General features: G+C 43.3%; 1 protein-coding gene across 4 annotated transcripts in view; it reads right to left on the bottom strand.

Moving 5' to 3' along the window:
- Window positions 1-4,840: 4,840 nt before the first annotated feature.
- The window catches only part of LOC138261395 (transmembrane protein 180-like), a 177,041-nt gene continuing 157,554 nt past the window's right edge, over window positions 4,841-24,327 (bottom strand). For all 4 annotated transcript variants that reach the window (XM_069210308.1, XM_069210307.1, XM_069210306.1 and 1 more), the window contains one exon: window positions 4,841-10,912. In XM_069210308.1, the coding sequence (XP_069066409.1) occupies window positions 10,783-10,912 (130 nt within the window). In that variant the 3' untranslated portion in view covers window positions 4,841-10,782. The remainder of the gene's footprint in view (window positions 10,913-24,327) is intronic.

The following is a 24,327-nucleotide window of genomic DNA, read 5'->3' as shown; positions in this document are numbered from 1 at the left end:
TACTCTTTAAAATTAATTAACACCAATCAGGCACTTGCTATGCCTTGTGTTCATGCACACAGTTGCTGGGGATCACCATCCACGTCACCATGCACAAGCATCTTGTACAAGTTTGGAGTGGTGTTAGGACAGTAACTGAAACTTAGTGCCAGTGAAAATTTCTGTGAGGCACCCGTGAAATAACAGTATTTTTTAACTAAACTTTTTATTGGGGTTTGAACCGTGGTGCAATAAAATATAACTAGACAGCCAGAAGATATGTGTTTTCACCAATCTATCAAAAATTTGGAATAGGTGGACCAGGGGTTTCCAACCAGTAGCTCAGGAGCTACTGGTAGCCTGCCAGCTCCCTGGAAGGAGCTTGTGGAAGCCCATCCCAGTAGGTCAAAGGGAGGGTCTGGGCACATTGAAGGAGACAGTAAGTCACATTTACAGGTCCCAGAAGTCCCAGCCAGAAAAAACAATGTCAGGTCTCCACACTAACACAAACACACATTGACAGTTTGCTGCAGTCAGATGGTCTGCAACATGACCACATGCTTTCCCTCAAACAGCATCAACATTGAATAGAGATTGGTCAAGTGGTATAACTCATTGTGTCAATGGCAGTGTGTAAATTAGCACTCAGCCATAAAAGAATGGGAGAAGAAGGAAGAGTAGATTTGCTTTAGTGGGGCGATGCAAGGAGTTTTCCACATTGGTAATCTTATAAGGGAAGGTCTGTACTGGAATAATATTGGACGTGGTCATCTTTAAAGGTGTGGGAAATCTGCCTAATTTGCTTTCGTACATAAAAGGACAAATAATTATTGAAATGCAAATCCATCATTTTGCCCTATATTTTAGCACAAAATGTGTCCGCTGGTCAATTTTTGATGCTAGGATACAGTCTTCACAAAAAAGTACAAAAACACAGCTGCCACAAACAACGGTTGCTTGCATTTGTCTGTTTGCATTCATCCAGCACTCCAGGGCAACTGAATTACATGACGTGCCGTAATGCTGTAATCATTAGTGTTATAACAAGTGTACCTCAAAAAGTACGCTGGTGTAACTTAAATTTCCCCCAGGCCTAGTCATAATGTAACAGTGATAATATTCATGAGTAGCTCAGGATGATATTCATTGAACAAAAGTAGCTCCTGTCATAGAAAAGGTTGGAGACTCCTGAGTTAGACTATCGGCCCTGGACGTTTGGCCGGTAAACATTGTATACGACAAAACATGTTACATAAATTACAAAACAAAGGAAATAACACTGCCTTAAGGCTAGGTTAATGTTTTGAGCTCTCACTCTTTCCTTTAATATGTTATACGGCACAAGCACAAAGCACACATGTAAATGAGACGTTAGCATAAATGATGATATAGCCATCGTTACGCTGTTTTGCTGAATGATAAAAAAAAACGCTCCTCTTTCTCCACGCTTTGTTTTTGCCATGGAGTACAACAACAATCTTCACGTCTGTTAGAAGTCCGGCTGCAATTGTAAGGCTGCCAGCAACGGATCCTTGAGGAACCACCAGACACACTGTTACTTTACCATCTTGGCCAGAGCTCAACTCCAATTTTATGAAGATGGAGGCTTTGTTTGTAGAATGAAACAACTTTATTTCAAGAGATGACTCAGACGTTGTGCTCCCATTTAAAGCCAAACAGCAACTGACTGTAGATAGAATGGAACACACAGACAACAGATAGAACATACAATACACCGTTGCAAAAGAGTTCTTAAAATGCAGGTTATCTAAAGTTACAACACTGAGACTGACACTTGCGTTCAGTCTCTGAAAAGCAGCAAATGTGACAAGATAAATACCAAACTTAAAGGCTTTTTTTTATTGCTTGGACTTTCAATACCCACTAAAAATTGACTCAGGACCCACAGTTTGGGAAACGGTGACCTTGAGAGTTGGTGTTTATATGCATGTTAAAGGCAACTTCCAGGAGTCCGCAAGTTAAAGAGGAAGATGAGCTTCTGGGTTGGGGGGGGAGGTCTGGCTCACACCCTTGGGTGCAGAAGATTGAGGGGCATGGTAGACTGTGTATGGATGGTGTTCTCTTCAAACATGTGCTTCCCTCCTGGCACTATTACTGGAAGCCCTAGTGCAAGGCCTATTCAGAAGCTTTAAATGCTAATATGTGGTGGAAAAGTGCTTCTCCGGCCATCCTCATGCTGGTGTTGGGCCTTGAGGGCCCACTCTCTGACAGCAATGGTGCAAGCAAGGTGGGTTCACTGACAGGCTTATTTTCGAGGGGGAAACTGCAGAACTTGCATCACCAGATTCAGAACAGGTGTGTCTGGGGAGTATTGGTACATCACATTCTCACATTCATATGACAAAATATTTCAGCCAACTCCAACAAGCACCACAAGAGGTCTGTGGCTTTTGTCAGGATCAGAGGATCTCTATAATCATCCCTCATATGCTTAAGTTCCTAGTTAAAGTGCACTGAAAAGGGGGTGCATACAAAACAGTGAATAAAGAATGCAGAGGCTCTATTAGGCCTCATTCTTGTTAATTTCCTTGTTCTATTTAATGGTAAGACTCCCTAAAACAATTTAGCCAAGGTAACCATCTTCGTCAAATATCCTCCATGAAGTGTTACTCTCCCGTCACACCTCGAGGGGGTGCCCAACTTCTGAATAAACCTATATATTTTGTCTTCTTTTTTTTGCATACAGTTCAGTACACTTAGAACACAGGGAGTCTAGTCTAAGAGGGTGATTATAGGGACCCTCTCATCCTCGCAAAAGCTACAGATTCCCTTGTGAGGCTTATTAGAGTTGGCTGAAACATGGTGACCTATGGATATGAGTGGCAATTAATACCCTCAAGACTTTGATAAACTAATTGCACAGTTGTTAAACTTATAGTAGAAAACAACAATAAGAATACCTCAGTTTACCTACAGATAATTCTAACTGTTCAGTTATCAGGGCCACACAGTGTTAGGAAATATCTTTCCATAGTGGAGCCTAACTAGTCTAACCAGCCATCTTGGCCAGGTGAGGAACAGACCCAATGATGAAACATGCTTCCTCAATGAGAGAGGGCCTTGCATGCTGATGACTGAGCTGTTCACAAGGTTCAAAACTACCAGATCTATACAAAACATTTTTTTAAGTACCTTCTATTCTTCTTGAACTTATGGCTCGATATAATCAACTTCTTTTGCTGTTAGCAATAAACTTTAACAGCAAATCACCAACTACGCACACAGAAAACGCAGTAACCAAATTATTCATCATGGGGGTCTAGTGAGACCCCAAGCAACTGGTTCGACTTCCACGTGGGTCTCAAATTGAAGAAGGGTCAGAAGCACTGCATCCTTACAACAATAAACCCCCTGAAAAGAACCCAAGCTAACCAATTTCAAATGGCAGGTCTCTAGATCCATCTCCCCATCAGATGTTGCCTCATACGAAGCCCATCTACATGGATATTCCTACATTCATTCCATGCATGTCAAGTGCTGGGGAATGACATGTGGATAGGAATCCATTTGAAGGAACCTCCACTCCATGGGCAAATCCACCCCCCATAGTAACTCTGCAACAAAGTGCTAAGTGACTAAGTTATTGTTGAATACCAATTTCATATAATCCAATGTAACAAACCGTGTTACACTGGATTATATGAGATCAGTGAGTTCTACTGCTTGACAACTTTCACACTTTTCATCAAGCTGATTGGTATGGAATTCTGCTTTTAGTTCCAAAACCTGAAAAATGTGAAAGAGTCTTTATCACGTCATGATTTTTAAAAGTAATTGGCCCCACCTATTTTAACATAGTTGTACATCAACATCACATGTTTTTGTGTACTTAGAGCTCTTGAAATGGCAGCAGTTAGGGAGTGGCATTCAATCATATGTACAGTGAAGTCCACTCAAGCAATACACATTCCATAGTTACAACAATATATCATCAGCAGCTTCACCACCTTCAACCAAGCTATCATAACTGAACGACGACTGTGACAGAAGTGTTCATGCTTAAAGTCAGTAGACTGTGGTCATTCTTGAAAAACGGCTGGCTGCTCAGCTTTGTCAATCTGCGGCTTGGTTTATCAATGACAGAAACATTTCACACTCAGCTGCCCAGATATGAGGCTTTTGTCATAGCTCTGTCCTATCACCTTTTACAGTGTCTACATGATCTCATAAACACTTTTCCCCTCCTATGCAGAAGATACTCAGTTAATAAACTTCAGAGCTCATTCATAGAGCCTCTGTAAGGAAGGAGAGGGGCGGGAAAAAGGACAGATCTTGTGGGGTGGTCAGTGAGAGGTGGATGGATAAGCAAGAATACTGTATTGGATCACCAGGAGCCTGTGTCGTACTGGTGAAAGAAGACTGAATACAGTCGGTAGAATCATATGCCCATTAAGCCAAGACCAAAGAAGGATAGCCGCTGAATGTCGTTGTCAACTATGCTGAATAGAGGACAAAGTTCAAAAGTTGTTACCAAAGAACGGGTGGTGAGGTCTGCTGAAGAAGTCAAAACCTTGAGTATGGGCTCTCTAGAGCATATCATAAGGAAACCTAATTAGAGGGGACTGCAGAGAGTGGAGCAGTAGGGTGTAAGCAACCTAAAAAGACTGTTGAATGCAGGGAATTACTTGTTAAACGATAGAGCTCTTGCCAGTCAATCATCTAAAAGATAATGTGTCTACCTTCACTCATAAGGGAATATGCTCCAAAATTCCATCTCTCCTATTTCAATAAAGTTGCAAGATTACCATGTCTCTTACAATGTAACAAACTGTTACCCCCTAAGATTTAACCTTCTCCTAAATATGCTTCAATTAAAAAAATAAACAAGAGTACAAATGTCTTAATTTCATTTTTTATGATATGTTTATTTCAATTATAATGAATAATAATATCCCCTTGTATTGAAAACAAACACATTACAAAAGGCCCAGCATTCTTTTTGAATTACACCTCTTTACTATATTAAACCCACATGACATTTACGTTATTTCTAAAAACATGCACTATTTAAAGATACATACTCACGCTCAAATACAATTTCATATTTTATAGGAAACTTGTGCTCTTGGGGTAAATTGTCATCTCACTAATCTAACATAATATGACAAACTTTGTGCACTTTAGTTCCACGTGCCAAGAATGAAAATCGCAAATTGTGACGCACTGAAGATAGCTTACATTTCTGTCATGTTATGGACATAAAACAACTTATGAGATAGGCCTTTTCCCAGAAGTAAATGTTATTATTGCTTAAGTTGTCCAGCATAAACCATTTCGCTTTACAAGTCAGGTGCTTTACAGCAATATCCGTTACATTAAATATATTATTTTACTGGTTGGTGGACCACATATTCTCATTCTCTCTCTCTCTACTCATACACACACACACACATATGCATACAAATGCACACACTTGTAGGCAGTGTAATATCTTAAGTCTCCATATAAAGAAAAGAGGAACATGGCAACCTGCCTCATGAACAGCATAGAAGTCAGGTTGTTGTGCAGTTTACCCTATTCCGCTTGTTAAACATCTGACTTTTAGTGATACGAGATAGTCTAGGGTAGGTCAGAATCGGACTTAGTGCATAAGTGAGAATGAGTATAATATAAGTGAGGTAAATGATAATAATGCCTGCTTCCTACCAGTAACCCATAAGATATCTGGCAGCAGTGATGTTACGTTATGGAGATTTGTAGAACACGCGATCAGCTGGAAAGTATCCCGACACTGAGAAGGTATGTGTCTAGCCACACCAAGGACCTAGTGAAACTACTCAAAAACCCAGATCTTCAGTTTTTTGTGGAATTCAAGAAGTGAGGCATCTCTTACGTGTAGTGGCAGGTCGATCCACACTTTGGCAGTGACGTAGAAGGCTCAACTGCTGGATCTGGGTTTCCTCATGCTTGGGATTTGTATAATTAGGAGTCCAGGCGAGCAGAGTTGTCTGGAGGGTTTGTGAAAGCAGAAGCAATAGTTGAGGTAAGCTGGGCAATTGTTATGTAGTGCGCTGTAAGTGTGGGTTAGAAATCTGAATTGTGCTGGTTTGTGATCGGGGAGCCAGTGGAGATCCTTAAGGTGTGGTATGATGTGTGTGTGGCATAGGAGTTTGAGAATGATTTTGGCTGCTGAGTTCTGAATAGTCTGCAGCCTCCGAGTGAGTTTTCTGTTGGTCACAGCATAGGAGGTGTTCCCATAGTCTAGCCTGCTTGTGACCAGTGCATGTGTGACGGTTTTGGAGGTGCTTTGTTGGAGCCATTTGAAAATCTTCCCCATCATCTTCAAACCTGGGTGAGTCATCAGGCAGTAATGGATTCAGACTGTTGGCTCGAGAGGTCTATTTGAGTAAATCGTTGATGGACCTATAATGAACTTAAGTGCTACGGTAAGGCATTACACGTACAGTGTCCTGAGTAGCAGTCTAGACAGTAAAAGCTCAATCAACACGGCAAAATGATATATGGCCGTAGAAGGAAAGAATGGTGTGAAATATCACTTCCATATTTTTGGGAGACACTGGACAGTTCTGTTTGGTGTCTATGGGGCTGATTTATTTGTTGGTGGAAAGGGTACTCCGTCACAATGGCTCCAGAATACACTTTCCACCAACATAATGCTCCACCCACTCAATTTAAATGTGGGCAGACCTCTGGGGTCTCGATGCCAGATACAACCCCGTCCCCACCGAGGCTACACCCCTCCTGCCCTGTGGAGTAAATAAGTCAGAGGTTGATCTTTATGTCTGCACACCCCTAATTTAGAGAGGTGGACATACTAGTCAGTTTTCACTGCTCGTCACCACCAGCAAAACCTTGTGCAGTGAAAACTGGGCAGTGAAATCTGCAAAATGCCCATCTTGGCTTGGGAGATAACCCCTATAAAGAGGGGGCTAGTGTTACTTTTTATTTTCAAAAACTAAATACCCCTTTGGGGTTTTGTTTTTGGAAATTGCTGTACGGCTCAGTCATGTCTGATGCAACCATACAGCAAAGTTACAATAAATTGTCAGGACCCGCCTTGATGGCGGCTCTTGTCAATGCTTGAAATACCCACTGGCCTGACAGACTTTTCAAAATGTGGTTGTCGGGACCTCCGCCAGGGTGAGGAAGTGGTTTACTCCATCATCCTGGTGAAGGACAGCTCAATCATCAAGTTTTGAATGGAGTCCTAAGTCTCCAAGTTGTGCAAAGGGCAGCAATAAATGTGTGAACTGTGTGGTCCTGGTAGAACTCACCAGGCAGGACTGTCTGATCACACCTTCTGTCCCTTCTATAAAGGCAACCCTTTTATTTCCTAACTGCTAATTTTAACATGTCAGTGCACTGTTCTTAGTGTCTGCTTTCTGCTCTCAGCCTTGCAGCCATGGTTCACAGCCCTCCTGGCGGAGAACCGCACCTCACTTCATTATTGCTGCTTGTATTCAATATCCGGACTTGGTGTTCAGTTCAACTGCCCCATTTTTTTTTATCTAACACATTTAGATGCAATCCAGATGGGTACTTTTGGTTCCCTAACTGACAGTGTTATCTCTCTCCTGCGCCAACATAAGATCATGCTGCATGAAATACAAGTACTCTTCTGCTTAACTCAAGGCAGGATTACAATGTCCACAGTTTTGTCCTTGCCGTCCAACCCAAGCGCTATTGATATCGGCTATGTATATCAATGACTCTGAGTGGTGAGGATAACAGATGAAGCCAAAAGCATACCCTGAAAAATGAAGGTTTCCAGTGAATCAGTAATTCACTGTGCATTTCAATTTCCTCTCGACATTTTCTTTTGTGTGGTTTTGGTGCATTATGGCAGGAATCCTATGCATAAATCTGCAATGCCAGCGGAACAACTCCTAATTCCAGTATTCTACAGAAGGGAACAGGGACATTCAGCTGACAAAAAATAATACAAATGCAGCAGTTATAGTTATTCTTATAGTTATACTTATCTGGAGAAACTATAACTCATACTGTTAACCAACTTTAGGCCACAAGTTATAGTTTCTTACTAGCTAGAATCAGTGTCACCTGATATGAATAGTCATTTATTTGGATTAGTTCAAATGAACATGATGGAGGTAAAATACCACACTTTGAAACTTTCTTTAGTGTCATTTCTGAAAATTCACAGCAAATTCCTGTTACACACATTTGTGGCCCAAATGACTGTTCCCTATTACATAGGATATTATGGGCCTCGTTATGACCCTGGTGGTCATCAGACCGCCAGGGTCACGGTCGGACCGCCACCAAAGCGGAGGTCAAAACGCAACATTACGACTCTGGTGAAAGCACCGTGGTTGGACCTCCAGCACCACCACTGTTTCGTCGCCAGACGGCCTGGCGGTCCCAATCTGCCAGGGCAATGCTGCAAGCAGCGCTGCCTTGGGGATTACGACCCCTCTCTCTGCTGGCGTTTACATGGCGGTTTCACTGCCATGGAAATGCTAGCGGAGACGTGGTGCAGGGGCCCCAGGGCCCTTTGGGATGGGCATTGCGGGGGGCCCCCTTGCCAGCCCCGTGACGCAAATCATTGTCTGCTTTACAGACAGCGATTTGCGCAATGGGTGCTGGTGCACTCTACGCACAACAGCATTGCCGCCGGCTCTATTATAAGCCGGCATCAATGTCGTTCGGCGTTTCCCCACTGGCACAGTGGGAAACACATAATAGGTCCAGCAGGAAGGCGGCCGCACTGGCGATCTCCTGTCCTGCGGGAGTTTAGTGGGCAGCCTTTTCCGACCACCAAACTCCTAATGAGGGCCTCAGTGTTTGCAAACTCAAGCCGTGGTACCTTCCTGTAGCAATGGTGACAGAAATATAGGAACATACTTCAGAAGTTTGAGTTAGATATAACATGTGTTATATCACATGGCAAAAATACGGCATCAACTGAGTTGGCTTAACCTCTGCATTACAAGGTATGTCTAGGTAAGCAGAAGTGGAGGTAAGAACATTCATTATTATATGCTTACACTGACAACAGAGTGGTAGGTGAAGAAGAGGATGCAATATTATTATAGGGGATATTAAAAGAACTGCTGGTAACTGTGACATAGAAAAGGCATAATGAGTTCTAATGCAAGCAAGATAAATGGGTCCTTCTCCGGATTTGGTAGTACATGGAGCAAAATGGGCCCCTGACAACCCGAGCCCCAGTGCCAGTGCATCTGGCTGTAGCATTCAAACACAGCAGCATGGGTATCTCGATTCATGTTAACGGCTGTGTTTCTGACTTAGGCACTCAGTAGCAAAATAAAAGTATATAAAATACAGTATTAACATTACAATCTAAAACAAAAGGACCATAGACTGTATCTTAAGCACCTAAAATCTAACCTAAATTAAGGAATCAGATAGAAGGACTTAGTCTCACTTCAAAGAACTACAGACACTTTGGCATCACTTATGTTGTCAAACTTGGTTTGATCCTCAGAGTCCTTAGCTTGCGTTCGATAGGCTGATGACATAAGTTATTCACAAAATGGTATTATTTTTCTTTACATTCCCAATGTGCACAGATAGCTTTGAAAATCAGTGGAGTGCTTTACATGGCTGGTCGGTCATGGAATGAAATTTACAATGGTATATGAATCAAGTGGAACCATCCAGAGGTTGTCTGCAAGGATAGATGGGGGGACAGACAGAAGTGAGGGAGGCCTAGTGAGGTGGTGCGCACTAGGCTATTCTAGTTTGTAGTGTGCGCACCATGTTGTGAGAATTGTAGGGTGCTAGATGGATTGAGGGTTTTAGGTGAAGGAGTGTTTCTTGAAGCAATGAGTTCTGAGCATCTTCTTGGAAGGACACAGCTACTACCAGGTTCATACAGTCTGCAATTTATAAACACAACAATGAGGATTTTAGATCAGTTTGCAAGTGGATTTGAGTAGTGCAGTGCAAAGGTTGTCACTTTGAACCTGTTTACAGCAGTGTCTCAACTTCTACTTCCACTTCTTGTCTTAACTTTCCTTGCAAAAGTGGCAAACAAACACAGTGGAATAGCAAACACCGCTAGTCTACTTTACGCTTGATGAGAATTAGTTTCACATTTGGTGCAGTGAAAGCTACAATACTTTTAAATTCCGAAACAAAAACCTGCTAGATTCCATAAAAAAATATTAGTGCATAGATCCCTGAATCGAGTTAAAGCTTCTCATGGATTGAGGAGTACTGCTTTACATAGCATTGAAAAACCCACATTCCGACATATAAAGAAACCATTAATAAACAACCTCACTCCCTCACAACACCTCCTTTACCTTGGCCCTACACACAGCCACATTCATTTCTACAAGTACTAAAATAAAAAATAAAAAAACTACAACACATCGTACAAGTTAAGTGTCAAGTCTATTGAGTACATTCATAAAAAGTGATGACAAAGTCCACTTGTCCCATCTCATCTGAATATGATTTGTTTACATTAACAAATTGCGCTGTAATATGCGCATGTGCTGACAAAGGATGCTCAAACTGAGAGCGGGTGATTTAATGTAGTGATACTTGTGCTCTCTCATTTTTCCATTGTCGAAAAAAACTGGGAAGAGTGAGTAACCATGGACTTTTACATAAGGGCTGCTGTACAGCCGCACGGTCACATTTTATCATGTCATTTTATCATGTCACACAATCAAGCTTGCCTGCCCACTTTTGTCAACCCAATTTATTTTAGTTCTGTTTAAATATTTCAAGTTTTGGAATAGCAAACATTGATCACTTGTCTTCGGGAGGAAGCTTCAGTCTTGCGGTTAAAGGCCATGACGACAAAGTCCTGCTTGGTGTAGAGAGTCAATGGGTAGAAACAGTGTGGCTATCTCGAATGGAGTAAGGAGTCCATGTTATGATCTGTAGAACTGCAATGCACAGGGGGACCAGGCAAATCAGAGAGAACATGGCTCCATGAAGACCTAAAAACAGGCTGGGAGAGAAATTCATTTTAAATAAGGTTTGTATAAAGAACGCCTCAATGTAGGACATACAGTAAAAAACATTATATATATATATATATATATATATATATATATATATATATATATATATATAGATATATATATATGAACAAGTTACTTACCTTCGGTAACGCTTTTTCTGGTGGATACAATAGCTACCTGTGGATTCCTCACCGTATGAATTCTCCCATGCGTGAGCATCCGACAGAAAATCTTCTTCCCAGCTCTCCACCTCGATGAGGACGTCGCAATTGCACGGCTCCACTCGATTCCGTCGGACGTCATCGTGCCAATAAGAGGTCCTCGCCGGCGTGCTGACGTCAGTTTCACCCATTTTTTACATGCCTTTGAAGCGAACAGGTGAAAACAGACCTCACAATAGCTCCAATAAATACATACATACATAAAACCACAATGATGCAACAGAATCAAAACCATCATTTATATATACACAAACACCAAAATTTATATAGACTTATAAAACAAACATCTTAGTGTAACTAGACAGGCAACGGGGAGATGGGTGGGACTGTGTGGAAGCCACGGGCAGCTATTGTATCCACCAGAAAAAGCATTACCGAAGGTAAGTAACTTGTTCTTCTGATGGATACAACTACCTGTGGATTCCTCACCTTATGAATAGAGTCCCAAAGCAGTACCCCACTTGGAGGAGGGAGCCTGGCTGGTTACACCAAGAAGCCCTGCAATACAGATCGCACAAAATGGCCATCCCTCCTAACCTCCGAGTCCAAGCAGTAATGCTTTGCGAAGGTGTGGAGGGACGCCCAAGTTGCTGCCTTGCAAAATATCCACCACCAGGGCCGAAGTGGCAGATTTAGCCCTGGTGGAATGGGCTCTAATACCCTCAGGGAGAACCTTCTTTGCCAACGAGTAGCAAACCTTGATACAAAGAATGACCCACCTGGAGATTGTTTTTTTATGGACTGCTCTGCCCTTCCTCTGTCCAATATACCCACGAACAGCTGGTCCTCCAGGCGAAAGACTTTCGTCCTCTCAATATAAATACTGAGAGCCCTCTTAGGGTCCAAACATTGAAGCCTCTATTTCTCCTTCGAGGGATGAGGAGGAGGGTAGAAAGATGGAAGGGTAATGGTTTGCCCCATATGAAAAGGAATTACAACTTTTGGTAGGAAAGCCGCCCTGGTTTTCAGCACCACTTTATCCCGAAAGAATAAGGTAAAGGGGGCTTTAACAGAAAGAGCCTGAAGCTCACCAACCCGCCTAGCTATCAGAAATACCATCTTAAGAACTAGAAACCTTAGCGGGCAAGAATGCTTGGGTTCAAACTGTGACCCCATTAAAAAAGTTAAAACGAGATTCAGATCCCACTGAGGCATAGGAACAGGAGCGGGAGGAAACCTATTAATTAAACCTTTTAAGAACCTGATAACAATAGGCGATTTAAACAAGGAGGGCTGATCTGGGAGGCAAATAAAGGCTAACAGTGCCACCAAATAGCCCGTAAGGGTAGCAACTGCACAACCCTTCTGTGCTAAAGCTAAAGCAAATAACAGAATATCGGAGAGGTGTGCTCTCAAAGGATCAATTTGCTTCTCTCCACACCAAGCCACAAATTTTGCCCACCTGCCGGCATAAACGGTCTTAGTGGATTGTCGCCTGGCTGATACAATAACATCCACAACATCTGGTGGGAGAGAAAAAGAACTCAGGCTGCCCCGTTCAATCTCCAGGCATGAAGGTGCAGGCTCCGGAGGTGGGGGTGTAGAACCTGCCCCTGCGACTGCAAGAGGAGGTTCGCCCTGAGAGGGAGACGGAGTGGAGGGCACAGCGAGAGTTGGAGAAGATCCGTGTACCACACTCTTCTTGGCCAATCCGGGGCTATTAAAATGACCTGAGCCCTATCTTGGCGAATCTTCCTCAGAACGCGAGGAATCAAGGGTATGGGGGGAAATGCGTAAAGCAACTGGTTGTACCAAGAGATCTGAAACGCATCCCCCAAAGCTCCTTGCACCAGATACTTGAGGCTGCAGAATGACAGGCAGTGCGCATTCTCCCAAGTGACAAACAGATCTATCCTTGGAAGACCCCACATCTGAAAGATGTGCAAGACCAGATCTGGATGAAGACGCCACTCGTGATCGACCGAAAAATGACAACTGAGAGTGTCCGCATGCACGTTGAGCACTCCGGCCAGATGATTCGCTACCCAGCAAATCCAATGGTCCCACAGCCAGAACCAGAGTCGCAGAGCTTCTCTGCAGAGAAGATCCGACCCTACTCCTCCCTGCTTGTTTATATACCACATTGCGGTAGTGTTGTCCATCAGGACCTGAACTGACTGACCGCGAAGGGACGGGAGGAAGGCCTTGAGAGCCAGACATATCGCCCGCAACTCTAACAGATTGATATGAAAAGTCTGTTCCACTGGAGACCAACGACCCTTGATCTCCAGGTCCCCCAGATGAGCTCCCCACCCTAGAGTGGAAGCATCCGTCATGACCGTGGCCACCGGAGGCGGCAGTGAAAACGCCCTTCCTTGAGAAAGGTTGCCGTCCACAGCCCACCATCGTAGATCCGCTGGAGTGTCTCCGGAGATCTTTATTGACTCCTCAAGATCCCCTTTGTCTTGAAACCACTGCTTGCGGAGGCACCATTGGAGAGCCCTCATGTGCCAACGTGCATGAGTGACCAACAGAATGCAAGAAGCTAACAAACCGAGCTGGCGTAGGACCTTGAGGACTGGAACAACCGCTCCATTTTGAAACATTGGAATCAAGGCCTGGATGTCCTGAATCCGCTGAGGTGGAGGATAGGCCCGATTCAATGTAGTATCCAGTACTGCCCCTATGAACAGGAGGCGTTGAGAGGGCTTCAGGTGAAACTTGGGTACATTTACCGTAAAACCAGACTGAACAACAACTGAGTTGTCATCTGCAAGTGACGCAACACAAGCTCTGGAGACTTGGCTTCGATCAACCAATCGCCCAGGTAAGGGAATACTGATATCCCTTTCCTTCTGAGACTTGCTGCCACCACTGCCATCACCTTTGTGAAGACTCGAGGTGCTGAAGTAAGACCAAACGGAACGACCACAAACTGGTAGTGTTGCGACCCCACAACAAACCGGAGATACTTCCTGTGCGACATGAGTATAGGGTTATGAAAGTAAGCATCCTGCAAGTCGACAGACACCATCCAATCCTCTTTGTTCAATGCCAGAAGTACCTGTGCCAGAGTCAGCATCTTGAATTTTTCCTGTTTGAGGAACCAATTAAAAATCCTCAGGTCTAGGATTGGTCTCAAATTACCGTCCTTCTTGGGGATCAGGAAGTATCATGAATAACAACCCTGACCCCTTTCCTTCTCTGGAACCAACTCCACCGCACATTTTGACAACAGGATCTGAACCTCCTGCTGCAACAACAGGAGATGGTCTTCTGAACAAAACGAAGGACGGGGAGGGATGGGAAGGGGAAACTCCTGTAAAGGGAGAGCATATCCTTTCCTCACAATGTTCAGAACCCAGGAGTCTGATGTAATTAACTCCCACTCCTGGAGAAAAAAACGTAATCTTTCTCCTACAGGAGAAATGTGGTTGAAAGTGGGGAGAAAACTAGGGCTGCTTCCCTTGTTGTTGTCCTCCAGAGGAAGAGGATGATGCAGGGTGCTGCTGGGTGGCTCCTCTTGTCCGAACCCTCCCCGCCCTCTAAAGGATCTATAAGGGAAGCTGGTAGGCTATTGGACTATGGACTGGGGTCTCCCACGGTAAACGGCTCCACGCCCAAACCCCCTGAACCTCCGAAAGGACCTGAAAGGGGTAGCAGAGGAGGCTTGCGGACCCAAAGACTTTGCTGTGGCCCGACTGTCTTTAAAGCGCTCTAGGGCAGAGTCAGCTTTGTCACCAAAATGTTTTTCCCCATCAAAGGGCAAGTCCAAGAGAGCAGTCTGTACATCAGAGGAAAAACCAGAGGGACTCAACCATGCTTGCCTCCTGGTAGCAATAGAGGTACTCATCGTCCTGACCACCAAGTCTGTGGCATCCAGGACAGACTGGATTTTCTGTTTTGCTGCAGCCTGAGCATCCAATAGGAGTTCATCAAATTGTCCCTGCACCTCCTGCGGCAGGTCAGGAACTATAGCCCTAGCTGAATCCATCTGGGCGTGGACATATCTGCCGAGGACACAGGTAGCATTCTCTGCCTTGAGGGCTATACTGCAAGAAGAGAAAGTTTTCTTCGCTGACTACTCCATCATTTTGGATTCCCTGTACGACGGAATCACAGGGAAGGAGCCTGGTGCAGACCGTGTGGAACAAGAGGCCTGAATAACAAGACTCTCCAGGGTAGTATGTTTTGACAAGAACCCCGGATCCCCAGGCGCCACTCTGTACCTCCTTGCCACAGACCTATTGACAGCAGGTGACAACACAGGCTTCCTCCATAGCTCTAAGATGAGCTCCGTAAGAGCATCATTAAACGGAAGCAATGGATCAGCCGAAGTAAAAGAAGGGTGCAGGACCTCAGTCAGAATATTTGTTTTGATCTCTGCAGAAGGCAACGGAAGATCCCAAAAATTTGCTGCCTTTCTAATTACAGTATGGAAAAAGGCCCCCTCCTCCGTAAACTCCCCTGGCGAAGAAAGGTCCCATTCTGGGGAAGTGTCAGGCCCACTGGCTGAATCCAGCCCTTGATATTCTCCCAAGGGCTGCACAATCTCCCCTTCTTCCAACAACTGCCGCTGGTACTCTTCCTCTTCCAAAAGTCTCAAAGTCTTTCTACGCGACCTCAGCCTGGCCTCTAACCTCGGCGCCGACATGGAATTAGCCGACGTCGATGACACCGGCTTCAAAACTGTAAGGCGCGGAACAGGAGAAGAAGGCTGACTTCGGTCTAATCCAATATCTGGATCCTGCGCCGGAGCGGATCCCAGCGGCGCCGTAGACACCTGAGGCTCCATCATCGGCGTCGACTGACGGGGCGATGAGATCAGCGCCACATGTCTAGAAGGCGATATCAGCGGAACCGCAGGACCTTGAGGTGACGTCATTGGCGCCGAACCGGCACCCTCAGCCGGATAGAAGGGCATAAACGGCGTCCCCTTGTAATGAGCCAGGGAGCCCAACGAAAATGCTAAGGGACCCGTGGGACCAGCTGGTGCACCAGCAGGGGCGATAGCATTAAACATAGAAAACATGGCATTTAAAAATGCCACCGGATCCGCTCCCGGAGCCGGGAAGGCAGGATACCGCTGATCTCCATGTTGCACCTGCGACTGCTGAACATCCGAATCCTGTGCAGCAGGTGAAACTCGAGGACTCGCCGGAGGTGCAACTACCTTGAATACCGACAGCGCCGGAGAAGCCTGAGGGCTCTGAGGTTGTGGAGTCACAGTCGGACTACCCTCCCACGTCGTACGGTGCCACCGAGATGGAGACCTTGATCTTGAACGCCTCCAAGCCGAACGACGCCGAGAGTCATGACGATGTCGCCTCTTGTGCTTCTTCGAAGAAGTGTGGGAAGAGGACCTATGATGACTCTTATGCCCCTTCTTCGCCTTGGCCAAAATGAGTTTGGCCTCCCTTTCCTTCAGAGCCTTAGGATTCATGCTCTGGCAGGATACACACTCCTTGACGTCATGCTCGGAGCTCAAACACCAAAGGCAATCATCATGAGAGTCAGTAACCGACATGCAATCCCCGCACTCTCTTCATGGCTCAAATCCCGACTTCCTAGGAGGAGACATTTTAACGAGAAACAGGATTGTAACTAGTAACAAGATGGAACACCTTCAACAGTAGTGAAAGCTAGGAGAAAACCGTTTGCATCGAAGGCACGGAAAAAAGGGAACTGACATCAGCACGCCAGCGAGGACCTCTTATTGGCACAGTGACGTCAGACGGAGTCACGTGAAGCCATGTAATTGTGACGTCCTCGTCGACGTGGAGAGCTGGGAAGAAGATTTTCCGTCTAATGCTCACACATGGGAGAATTCATAAGGTGAGGAATCCATAGGTAGTTGTATCCATCAAATATATATATATATATATATATATATATATATATACATACATACACACACACACCCACATAAATGTATACCTATGTGTGATTTTATGTATACATTTTTCACCGAAAAAACATAAACGTGAAAATTATGTTATAGTTAGGTGAAAATATCAATTAAAAATACCATTTTAAACCAAAAACACTGAAATAACCAGTTATAGTTTACTAATCTAACTATAACTTGCATACACGCCATGCTCTGCTTATAATCTCAGATACGTCACTCATGACATGTTTAGTTACATTACCGATGACCAGTCTCAAATGACATCATTGACGACATCACTGATGGCATTTTAGATGCCATCATCCAATGAGTGTGACAGTTTGCTATAAGCTTCTGAAAACTGAAAGGTATTTAGTGAGCTATATCTAGAGGAAATTTGCAATAGCTTCTTTATTGCTAAACAGTATATGAATTTGCAAAACGCTCGGCCTCCTAATAGGTCTTGCTTGTGTGGAGAGTGTGGGCTTTCTGTGAAGAGATGCCCACAGGAAAAAGACTGTGCATAGTAGAGTATTCACCACCTAACGATGTTTTAGAGTATGTATACAGGGTGTTATCTTTCTGTAGTAGGCGCTTGGCAACTTAAAGAGGCTTGGGTGTCTGGAGGGCGATACCTCTCTGTAAAGAGCTGTGCACAGGGTGAAGACTGTGCATAGTAGGGGTTTGACCACCTAATGTGGCTCAGATGCCTAGAGGGTGTATCCGCTCTGTAACGAGCTGTGCACAGAGCAAAAGGTATGCATAGATGGCACCTAATGGAGTTAGTTTGTCTGGGAGTAGGGGACTCTGCATAAAAACCTGTGCATATAGAGATGGTGTGCATAGTAGGGACTCGCATGAAAATATAAAGTGGGAAGCTGCAGGAAAAAAACTGAATGTTTATACCACCAATGACACAAACCAATTTCACTCTTTATGTGCCATTTTAATTGCAACAACTTATTCATAACCATATATATCAATCAGTGGATGTGCTTGCATAGTCACCTTGAGACCAAAATCTGGAAATTTAAAGAAAACAAAGAGAATTAAAAACTCCACATCATTTGTAAGTATTCTTTATCACAAAATCCTTGTTGCTTCCTCTGTTTTAGAAAACAGTGGTTGTCCACAACTCTTCCAGAGTCCAATCCGCCTGAAGGTGTCCTTAGTGGTGCAGAGTCTCAGGACTCCAGCTCCCCATATAACTCATCTAATCTAATACATTTCTTCTATGTGGGACACCTTGAAACAAACGTTGACACGTTTCAGTCTGTTTAATTTAGGGTCTCCTCAGGACCAAGGAAGGCAAGGAAATCTTACACCTGTAAATTTGGAGAGGAAAAACAACTTTCTTCTCTTTCTGCCCAACGTGGCATTACTCAAAACATACAAAAAAGTGACTGGTGAGAACTATGGTGAAATTACGAGCTAAACAAAGGATATATAACACAAAGAGGTTTATGAAAAAGGGGATTTCTGAAAAAAGGAGGGTTGTGTCACCCAGGCTCAAAGAATTTGTAATGGCCACCACTCATCCAACGAGTTAGTGTTCAGCACCTGTAACCCAGAGGTAGAACTGCTGAATTTGTCATGGGAAGTGTTCACAATGAGATAATGCATGTGGGAACATGCACTTCCTACTTCATCTAAAGATATGCGTAGTTGTATAAACACCACCATCTTTGTGCCTATAGAGCCCCAAGATACTAAACCATAAAGCCAAAGATTAAGTAGGGACTTAGCCACCTAATGAGGCAAGTGTGTCTAGAGGGAGTGAGTTACAGAATAATTAATTCATAAAAAACACATATGATAGTGTAATTTGTGTTTTTCGTGAGTGTGCACAATTTAGTACTTCTTTTATGTTTCAAAGGCTGTACTGGTTTGTAGACTAAACTGAACATAATATTTGTGCATGATACCATCAGTGATTTAATCAATTATGCCATTGAACATGTCATGAATGATGTCATATGTGAGGTCAAAAGCAGTGCATGGCTGGGGCGAAAGTATAGTTATCTCAGTAAACTATAACTAGTGCATTTTTGTGTTTTTTTTTTCTTTAAATGGTATTTCATAGCTTTGATTTTCCCCTAGCTATAACTTCACTTTAACCTTTAATTTTTCAGTGAATTTCAAAGTTTTTTTTACATAAACTAAAATATTATTACCAGATCTAACGATAAAGTCACTTTAACATTTTTTTGAGTGAATTTCTGAGGATTTTCCTAATGTAAAGTAAAATCTTATTACCCTACCTAACTATAACGTCATTTTAACCTTTGTTGTTATCTGTGAATGTTGAAGGTTCTTTATAACACAAAGTGATGACCTTATTGCCATATCTAACTATAACATCACTGGCCTTTGGCAGACAATTCCTGCACCTAACCCCACTGAGGACAGCAGATGTCACTCCCCCCAATGGACAGCCAGACAGCAAGAGCACTCATCACAATATGAAGGGGGGTCATTTTAAATAATTTAGGTCTACTGGCTTTCTCAAGTGGTCACCGCATCAATATATACAAAGCAGACCGATTGCTTAGTCAAGAGGTGACTACATCAATATGCAAGGCAAGCCAATTGGCTTTGTCAAGGAGTCTCCATATCACTAAAGAAAGGCAAATTTACTGGCTTTGTCAAGGGGTGGCCACATCAATATACAGGGCAAGCATTTTAACATTATCAAAGGGTCACACATCATTATATGAAGTGAAGCCTGTTGGCATTCTCAAGACGTAACTAGATTGTTTTACAATACAAGCCTATTGGCTTTGTCAAGGGGTGCCCACGTCAATATGCAAGGCAATCCCAATGGTTTTGTCAAGGCATCAACAAATCACTTTATGAAGGCAAGTCTATCACCTTTGTCACTGGGTGATACCATCAATATACTAAGCAAAGCTATTAACTTTGTCAAGGGGTCACCACATCATTAAATGAAGACAGACCTATTGGCATTGTCAAGCACATACGAAGCCCATGTAAAACACTGATGAAATGTTTCTTTTACACTCTGCCAACAAATAATGGAACCATCAAACCAACCACAAGAACTAGCTACATGCCTTAGTTGAAGACTAAAAGCTACAACTCCCAGAACACTTGGAAACAAAGTACATTTTTTTTCCTTAGGGCATATTGTATACATCCCATGAAACAAAGGCTAACTTTTAATAAATTATTTCTGGGGGGTTGTTCCCCCTGCAGCCCCCCCCATCCCCCCTCCCCCCCACAACAATTCTGTAACACTTTGATGGTGCCTGGATTAGAGCACCACAAAGCAGGAAAAAAGGAACAAATATGCAAATTAGCCCACAAGAGCATTATAGGGTGTGCCTTCCCAGCCAGGCAATCAGAACACTTAAATGTTTTAATTTCAGGCAATCCAGATATCTATAAAATGGTAACCTCAATTTCCCAAAAACTACTGAATAAAATTACACCAAATCACAAAACAAAAAGTGTAAAGATCTAACTTTCTTCCAAATGGTGTAATTCTAGTCTAGTCTAGCTTGGGATCCAGCATTGTTCAAAATCTACTATGGAAATTGTGTTTTGGAAAACACACCTTTTTCTCGACCCCCAAATTTTCTAGTAAGAAGTGGACATGGACAAACTATTGGACTAGAAAGTTTTGTTAAGATTCTTTAAACGGCACCAAGGTGCAAAATAAAAAACACCCTTGGTTTCGAAAATCTGTCCTAGCTATAACTACACAGTAGCGACAGCCATACATAAAATGCGATTTTACACCAAAGAAACCTTAGATTATCAAGTTAATATACAATGGACCAGGACCCAGGTCAAACATTGTGCAGAAATGTTTGACCCACTATATAAGAGAATTTATGGTCGTTTTTCACAGTGCATTATAACAGAAAGCATGTTTGCTACATAAGAAGGGCAGGCACACCATGAGCACCAAAATTATCTTTTCAGTTGCTATATCAAGCTAAAGTTAAACTGTTTACTTGAACATGTCACAGTCTCACCTTAGCATGCAAATCGTAATTTTCATGCCAGAGTCACACTTTGTTGTGAAAATCACTATTTGCATGCCGAAGTGACGCAGTTTTAAGAAGTGAACATAAAGGAATCTAACTTCAACTTTAAATAGCGAGCAAAAATATGTCTGATTTTGGTGCACAAAATATGCACTGCAATGTAGTGCAAAATAGATTGCAAACTCAATTAATTGATGTACACAATGCATTAATGTTGGTACTAAGTCCCAATCCTTTTAAGATATATATTATGAATTCTTTATGTGCTTAATTGTGTATGTCATATATCCTTGTTTAATGGAAAGCATGAATTGGCCGACTAAATATATTTAATTGACTGGCCTCATGGCTCTCTTCTTACACGGGCCAGATGTACATAGAAGCAATTTTGCCTTTCCTATCAAACTATTGATTTCCTAATAGCGATTCCTACAATGTAGGAATCGCTCTTACGAAATCACAATGAAGAAATCCCATGCCATTTGTTGCAATTGGCAGGTTTTGCATTTCTAAAATAGTGATTTCCTAATAGGAAATCGCTATTTTGGATATGCAAAATCAAGGATGGCTATGGGCAAAAGGCCCCCTGTGATGCACCCCAAAAATTGTGGTGCACATGTAGAGCACACATACGTCCTAGAGGCACGTTTGTGCTCTATTGCATGCCAAAAAAACATCTTTGGATTTTTTTTTTTATTGCACATGGTTGCCATAGATTTGGAGTTGATGGCAATTGCATTTCCTAAATGCCCAATTTGCATTTAGGAAATGCTTTGTACACCTGAAAAGGAATCGCAAATGGGTAATCACTATTTGAGATTTCCAATTTATTGGATCGCAAATTGTGATTTCTGTACCTCTGGCCTCAAATATAGTAGGGGCTTCTTTGCTTCATTCGTTATTTATTGTAAATAGCTACACCACAAAGCCAGAAGAGGGCAGCTTAACTTCACATTTCCTTTAAACGGAAACAAATGTGGTTTGGTGCACTAAATGTCACTAGCTCCAAAATACCCGTCCTTAAACGTTTTCAGACTTTACTTTGTTGCTTGTAAAAACATACATTGTCAACAGCAAGCCATAAAGGCATTTACAGATCGCAAACATTTAACAATATAGAGCAGGATTAAAAAAAAGGTTTGAACGTCTTATCGCGCGTTCCCTCGTACTATTCGCGTATATTTCAAGGGGTTCACAAAAACGTGTAGGAGTAACGCATGAAGTGCGCAAATCGTAGGTTTCTACGGTGGTTCACCTTCTGTGGCATGGGCATACTTTAATCATTTAATTTCTTCCGTTTAAGTGTAGTGGAGAAAACCCTGTCTTACCATCAGAACACTCACGTGCCTGAGTACGTCATCCAGTCCAGAATTTTTTTTTAATTCTTTGGTTTGTGGTCTTGGTATTATAACGGGTTAAACGGGGCCACACATTCCAGCATGAAACTAAAATTAAAAAATAAACTGGATGCAGAGGTGGCCTTTGTCCGGAGAGCACCCTGGAAGAAACCACATTTGTCCCTCCCCCTCCTATTCGTCCCCTGCTGCTGTCATTTTGCACCTTTTGGTGTAGGTTGCTAAGGCCTGGTGAAAGCCTTCTCGCTATTAAAAACCCAAATCAAATTGCTCTAATAATGGGACTTGCAGTGCAGGACGAAAGGAGGGACCAACGCAGGGTAGAAGGGAAATGCAGTGTGTTCTGCAAAGTATGGTTCCTGCAGCTCAAGGGGAGAACACTGGGTTCAGGGGTGGGAGAAGCAAGGTGTCCAAGGCAGTGCAGGGCGTCATGGGGGCAGCAGTGTGAGAGGCTGGAGAGCAGCACAGGCTCCCACAAAGGGTAGCCCTGAGGGGAGCATGGCGCCGGAAGCAGATCTGTGCAGCTTGCAGCGGGTGGAGAAGCGCAAAGCCTGTGTTGTGCAAGGTGGCAGTGGTGGAGCAGCACAGGTGCCAGGTGGTGCATGGCGCGGTGCCAGGGAGGAGAACCCGAGGCTGCTAAAGAGAGCAGTGTATGTGTATGTCGGGGAGGCCGGCACAGTGCCGCATGAAGAAGCAAAACATGGTGATAGCTGCACTAAAGGATATTATGTTGAAGGCAGTGGTGTACCAAGACTTGAGAGCCCCCCCCTGCAAAGAACATTGAGGGGACCCCCCCGACCCAGCAAGGAGCTCTCGGTCGGGGACCTGCCAAACATCCACAGTGTTGGCTGTGCCGAGGGGGGCCCCTGCACCGTGGGGGCACCGAGGGCTAATGCTATGCCACTGGTTGAAGGGAGAGCAACACATGCAAAAAGACTGAAAGAGCATATCTCAACAACAATCATTAGCAAATCAGTTCAATATGTCAACACATGCAGAGAAAGCCACACAAAACCAGACAAGAAACGAAAGGTGGATTGAGCTGAAGGTTCCCTTTCCCTTGATACAGTCCTGTTTTTTGTATTTCAAACAAAGTGGCCCTATATTGGTAAAGTAGTTCCTTCATGCAGTTAAATGCAAGCACTCAAGCAGAGGTGGAAGGATACACTCAAATAGCAATTAGTATTGGTAAGAGGATTTGGAGAGATAAATGATCCAGTGTTCCATATGATTCACTTCAGAAGGGGCATATTGGAGGCTTTATAGGCATAGGCGGAGTTTGGCGGACAGAGGCTCTGTCAGAAACGTGGTGGCTATCTGGACGCCCATATTACATGAGGCATTGGCTATACTGTACTTGAAATATGTCAGAGGCAGATGGGGTATCCACCACGTTTGTAACAGAGTGCCCTATCTGCCAAACCCTTAATGCCCGTAGTCTGACTGTGATATGAAATGGAATACAAAGGATGTTACAATGTGCAAGTGTATTCATAAGATGAGGTAGAGTAAAAGTGATTAGCTGTGCATCTGTGGAATATGCAACAATTTCCCATTTATCCACTAAAATAAAACTAAAAAAAAAGAGTTAAAAGGCACGAGCTACAGCTTAGCGATTTCTAGGTATATGTGTGCCAGGAAGACAATGCAGTACCAGGTTAAAGTACAGATTAGCTGGTGAATGATTACGTATAACACAGCTATCTTAAGAAGATTAGACTACTGTTCCTTACAATGCAAGTGTGGAAACAGATGCATCATTTTTGAAGATGTGAACCTGACCCTTGCTCCCTAATCATTAGGCCCTTCAACATCCCAAGACAGTCTAAACCAGTCCATGCATGTACACAAATGTACTTTCTGAATAATATTGTGGTAGCGAGAGTCGCAATGCTAAATTACATCTTTCTTGGATGCTTTTATTAAAAATACTTGCATGTATTTATGCAGACCAGATTAACTTTTGAGGGTGTGGTTAGGTTG

Source organism: Pleurodeles waltl, chromosome 10 (genome assembly GCF_031143425.1).
Source record: "Pleurodeles waltl isolate 20211129_DDA chromosome 10, aPleWal1.hap1.20221129, whole genome shotgun sequence".
Taxonomy (NCBI): Eukaryota; Metazoa; Chordata; class Amphibia; order Caudata; family Salamandridae; genus Pleurodeles; species Pleurodeles waltl.
Note: the sequence above shows the minus strand (reverse complement) of the source record. Positions and strands in the feature narration are given on the sequence as shown.